This window comes from Eulemur rufifrons, chromosome 24 (assembly GCF_041146395.1).
Source record: "Eulemur rufifrons isolate Redbay chromosome 24, OSU_ERuf_1, whole genome shotgun sequence".
NCBI classification, from domain to species: domain Eukaryota; kingdom Metazoa; phylum Chordata; class Mammalia; order Primates; family Lemuridae; genus Eulemur; species Eulemur rufifrons.
Genome location: NC_091006.1, coordinates 14,576,451 through 14,581,791, shown reverse-complemented (window position 1 = coordinate 14,581,791; position 5,341 = coordinate 14,576,451). Strand labels below are relative to the sequence as shown.

At 48.4% G+C, this 5,341-nt stretch overlaps 1 protein-coding gene across 1 annotated transcript; it reads right to left on the bottom strand.

Moving 5' to 3' along the window:
- Positions 1-527: 527 nt before the first annotated feature.
- LOC138374787 (protein MEMO1-like) lies at positions 528-1,417 on the bottom strand. Its single transcript, XM_069457919.1, is given in 3 exon segments — positions 528-984; positions 1,264-1,390; positions 1,393-1,417. Coding segments are annotated over 3 exon segments (609 nt in total).
- Positions 1,418-5,341: the final 3,924 nt, after the last annotated feature.

Sequence of the window (5,341 nt, the reverse complement as noted above, 5' to 3'; positions counted from 1 at the left end):
TTCTTTTTTTTTTTTTGAGTTGTGTAGCCCTTTATTGGCAACTAAAATAGAAGGTATCTGTTGTACAACACGAGTAGTAATTGACTGTAACTGGAAATTTATTATATTCTAATGCAGATCATTTATAAGTGCAAGTTTTTTGTTAAAAAGCTTCCACCTCTTTTGTTTGTGTACAATTTGAAAAACTATTCTGAAAGCGTTATATATATATGCACAAGTCTGCAAAGAGGGCAAATTTAGGATATGGTAAATGCTTTACAAGTTACTTTCAAAAAACTCTGCCACAACTGGGCCGATCAAAATATTTTGATGCCAGCCTTCCTTCCACTGCCGTAAACTGTAAAGCATTTTTTAATGAGTTGAAATTAAGGAAGGACTACACTTACTAGAAAAGAAGAGAAGAAAGTTCTATTAGTTTGAGGTTTCAGAATCCCCCCCAACCAGGACCAGTATCTTGGTAAAAGCTAGGCTGGGACCCCGCACAGAGTCTGAGAATGTGCAGGTGGCATCCTTGAGGATTCAGAGCTTCAGTGGGCCGTGAGTGCTACAGCTGCACAACTTACCGAACTGTCTTGCCAGTTTCTACACTGGCTTGACTGGGCATAATTCAAAAATGAAAAGCTCATATTCATTCCATTCTTCTGGAGCTCTGTGACAGCATTTAATAACACCCCGATGGGGTGTCTTCCACATATAGTATTATGGTATTTCTTCAAGTTATTGCTAAAAGATACAGGGTCTAATTGTTCTATAATACTCATACCCATTTTGTCTAGATGTTCGATGGATCTATAAATATCCCCCTGGTATTCATCATAGTAACTGTAATGGAACCTTTGACCCCAATGGCAGAAATCAGAAGAAACCACAAAGAGATTACTAGGATCTGCTAGGTATTCACCAAAGAGTTCGCCGAATTCCTGCTCTTTTAACTCACTGAGGGCTCCAAGCAGTACAGGAATAATGGTAAACTCATCCTTACAGCTTTCCATGGCTTTAGCTGTATAAGGCAAATGCATTTCAATACTGTGTTCCTCTTCATCTGTCTGCAGAGACATGTGTTCAAACATTCCTGTTTTCCATAGTTCTCTGTAAATCTTTTGTTCAATATGGAGGCCATAGAGAGGTGTCCTATATATATCCACACTGGAAAGTGCACATTGAGAAAGGGGCACATGACAAGAAGGCCCAAGGATGAAAATTTGCTTGGTAATAGATGGATTCACTTGTTTGTAAGCATGGGCAGCACAAGACCCACAGTACGTATATCCTGCATAGGGTGCAATAATGGCTCTAGCAGGTCTTTTTGTAGACTGTACTTGTGAAAGCCAATCTTCTAGCTGTGCATTCAGCTGTGGTCCTGAGGCTGTGTACCAGCTCCTGGCGTGGCTTCCCGGCAGACCACTCAGTTGGACATCTTGGTGCCTGTGCAGCCTATGGTGGACGAGGATGAGTCTACATTTATTTTCATTTCCTGGGTTAGTTTTTATTTCAGGAGGGAGAGGAAAATATCAAATTATGTAAATGTTGTAGTTTAATTATAGATATTAGTAGATGGATTAGTAGAAATCAACAGTGGGTGGGGGGATGTGACCATATAATTCTTCACCCAGGCAGACATACTCACCATTTATCTGTCCTTTCCTTCCAGAGACGTGAAGTCAAAGACTACTTTCTGTTGTACTGGGCTCATGGGTGAAGCACATGCTCCCCTCTGAGCTGACCAGAGTCTCCAACCAGATGTACATCTGCAACTAACACATGCATGTCATACGCACCTCTTCCGGCCCCTGGAATAAAGTCATTCAGGGTAGGGCGTGTGCAGAGCTCCCAGTGTACAAAGCCGGTTGCCACAGCAGGGGTGGGCTAGAAGGTGGGCGGGGAACAGGAGGCATGGAACTGGAGGTGTGCCAACCATATGGATTTTGGTTACTGCTTTGTCTAATTTTTTGAATTATGGAAATACTGATGGCAAAAATCACTTAAGAATCTCTATGTGTAACATTTCCTTTATTTTAAACCATAGCCCCTCTTTGGTCTTTTTGAATCTCTTTTAAATGTATGTGATATATACACATCAAGGAATCAAGCTCCAGGTTAAAAAACTGTGTGTGATTTCCCAGGCCTGACAAAGGCTATGCCTGGCCAGCCTTCCTGGGAAGCAGCCCTCCCCGCACCACGTGTTGCTGTCTCTGAGCAGCTGCAGTCCAGGACTCGGGCTCCTCTGGCCAGTCGTGTGCTGTCACTACATTTGTGTTCCTAGCCCAGGTGCTTTCCTTCCTGGGTCTCCACCTGAGGCCTTGGGTGGAGCCCTTCTTCAGGTGCCTCTGCCCAGGCCTCCTTACCAGGAGGGAGAGACGCTTTTCCCAACTCTGATTCAGCACCCAGTATATTTCCACTCCTAGTTCTTCCCACTCGCATCGCTCCCCCCCCATCCCCCTGCTTACCCAGAGTCTACAAAACTGCCAGAACCTTTGTCTGGGGGAGGGGGGTTCTCTAAACAGTGAGGCAACACCTATGTCTGGGCTGATCCGCATGACCTTCAATAGGTGTGTGGCTGGGGGACGCCGTGGGCAGTGGAATTGGTGCCTTCTCCGGCTCAGACTCTTGCTTATACTGTGGTAGGGGTCCCCAGCCCCTGTGAAACAGAAAAGAAAGAAAACAGGAAGAAATTCTATGGGAACCCTCTATACCAGGAACTACGTCTATAAAACTGCTAACTTACTTTCTGACTTCTGTAACTTATTTACTTACAAAGAACAGGCCCGCATTCAGAAAGATAATTCAAGGCCGACGTGCATGCCTGAACACTGCCTGCTCAAGACTTTGCCCGCCCCCCCGCTAGGAACAGAGATAACTACACTGTAACTGTGCCCCTCACTCACCCTTCCTAAAAATGTATAAAAGGACTGTTACACTCTTTATTCGGGGCTCAGAATTTGGACCCTGTCCTCTGAGCCTCACAGGTGAATAAACGCTTGTCTTCTCCCTCGCCAGGTCTTTGGGTGAGTCATTAGGAGAAGGGGGACCCCTCTCCTCCTGCAACATTTTGGCGAGCCAGCCAGGAGGGCTGTTGGTTGACACGACCCAGAGCGCCTTGCCTGCTCCTTGGCTGCACTGCGGGGGTCCCCGGTTCCGCCCCAGGTGACACTGAGAGCGCTCCAGAGGCCTGCTATTGCCACTGAGTGGAAGCCCCAGCCTGGGCTCCAGCCAGGGAGGACCAAGGCTCTTCGGCAGATGTCTGAACCAGGGTAGGGAGCCCCGGGGCCTTAGACCTGTTCTAATGGACAGAAGGGGGCCCTGGACGACCCCCGCGGACTCCCGAGTATGGAGTATCGCTTAAAGGGAGAAACCAAGCTCCGCTAGGTCTGGGAGGGAGTGTGCCAAGTATGAATGAGATGGACAGGGAGCGGGTTCCGATCTCCCCTGCATAGGGCCCAAGCGAGTGTTGCGTTCTGATCTGCGATTCCACGGCCACCTCATAGGGCTTAGGGCCCCACGACCGTGACAGCTGGGATCACCGGCCTGCCAGTGCTAAGAGGGGCCTGAAATATCCCCGCCAGAGGACTGGCCAGAGACGAACGAAGGGGACGTTGTCTTTCTCTTTGTGTTGAAGTGCCTTGGTAAAAGCTGGACTTCAGGAACTATGGGTGGAAATCAGGGCAAACCCACACCCTAAGAGATCATGATTAAGAATTTCAAGAAAGGGCCGGGCGCGGTGGCTCACGTCTGTAATCCTAGCACTCTGGGAGGCCGAGGTGGGTGGATCGCTTGAGGTCAGGAGTTCAAGACCAGCCTGAGCAAGAGTGAGACCCGTCTCTACTAAAAACAGAAAGAAATGATCTGGCCAACTAAAAATATATATAGAAAAAATTAGCTGGGCATGGTGGCACATGCCTGTAGTCCCAGCTACTCGGGAGGCTGAGGCGGTAGGATCGCTGAAGCCCAGGAGTTTGAGGTTGCTGTGAGCTAGGCTGACGCCACGGCACTCACTCTAGCCTGGGCAAAAGAACGAGACTCTGTCTCAAAAAAAAAAAAAAACAAAAAAACTTCAAGAAAGGATTTAAGGGGGACTATAGGGTCAAGATGAAGGCCCCCAAGCTGTGGGCACTGTGTGAATCAGAGTGGCTCACTTTTGGAGTGGAGTGGCCACTACAGGGCACCCTAGACAAGGCTACCACTTGGGCAGTGTGGATGGTAGTGATAGGGGACCCAGGTCACCCCAACCAATTCCCCTATATTGCTACTTGGCTGCAACTAGTACTGAACCCCCTATGTTGGCTTAGGGATCCCGTTTCCCGTGTACTAGTAGCAAAGAAGGGAAAAGGAGGAAAGCAAACTAGGGACTCTTGAGGGCCAGTAAAAGGGACCTTAGGCCCACCCATCCTGGGAGAAGACCTGGAGGACCTCAAGGTCCCGATTTGCCTCCACCGTGTGCTTCGGGGCACCGATGTCAGCCACCCAAGCAGCTGACCTCTGCTCATGTTGCACCATTTGCAGCCAAGACAACACCAAAAAAGGCCGAGCTGCGTCTCCCGGAATTCAGACTGTAGGCACTGTGCCCTTCGAGGAACTTCAGATAGACTTTCCCGCACTGCCTCGGTGCAACGGGAATCAATACTTGCTGGTACTGGCGTGCACCTACTCAGGATGGGTTGAGGCTTTCCCTTGCAGGACTGAAAAGGCTAGAGAGGTAGTAAAGGTCCTATTAAGAGAAATCATCCCTTGATATGGACTCCCCTTACAGACTGGCTCAGACAAAGGGCCAGCCTTCATAGCAGAGGTAGTCCAGATGACCTCAAAGGGGTTAGGGATCTCTTGGAAGCTACGTGCTGCTTATAGGCCCCAGAATTCGGGAAAGGTAAAGAGAATGAACAGAACCATAAAGGCAGGATTAGGAAAACTATGCCAAGAAACAAACCTTACCTGCGTCCAAGCTCTCCCTATGATCCTATTTAGAATCAGATGTATCCCCACTAAGAGAACAGGATACTCACCCTATGGAGTGCTGTATGCTAGGCCTCCTCCCAGCCTTAGGTCCCTGCCCGAATGACTGAGAGAATGGGGAGAACTAGAAATTCACGGGGTAATGGAGGGAGTAGGAAATATATTGAATGACTTAAGTAAGTGGTTTCAAGAGAGAGTCCCCATTAGCTTGTCACCTCCCGTACACCCCTTCTCGCCAGGGGATCAGGTATGGGGTAAAGGATTGAAATTCTACCCGGCTTAAGGCAAAGTAAAAGGGGCCATTTACTGTTATAGTCACCACCCCAACAGCCCTCCAGGGCCTAACCACTCTTGCCAATCAATTAGCTAAAAATTCTGGTGTAGAGGATCCCAT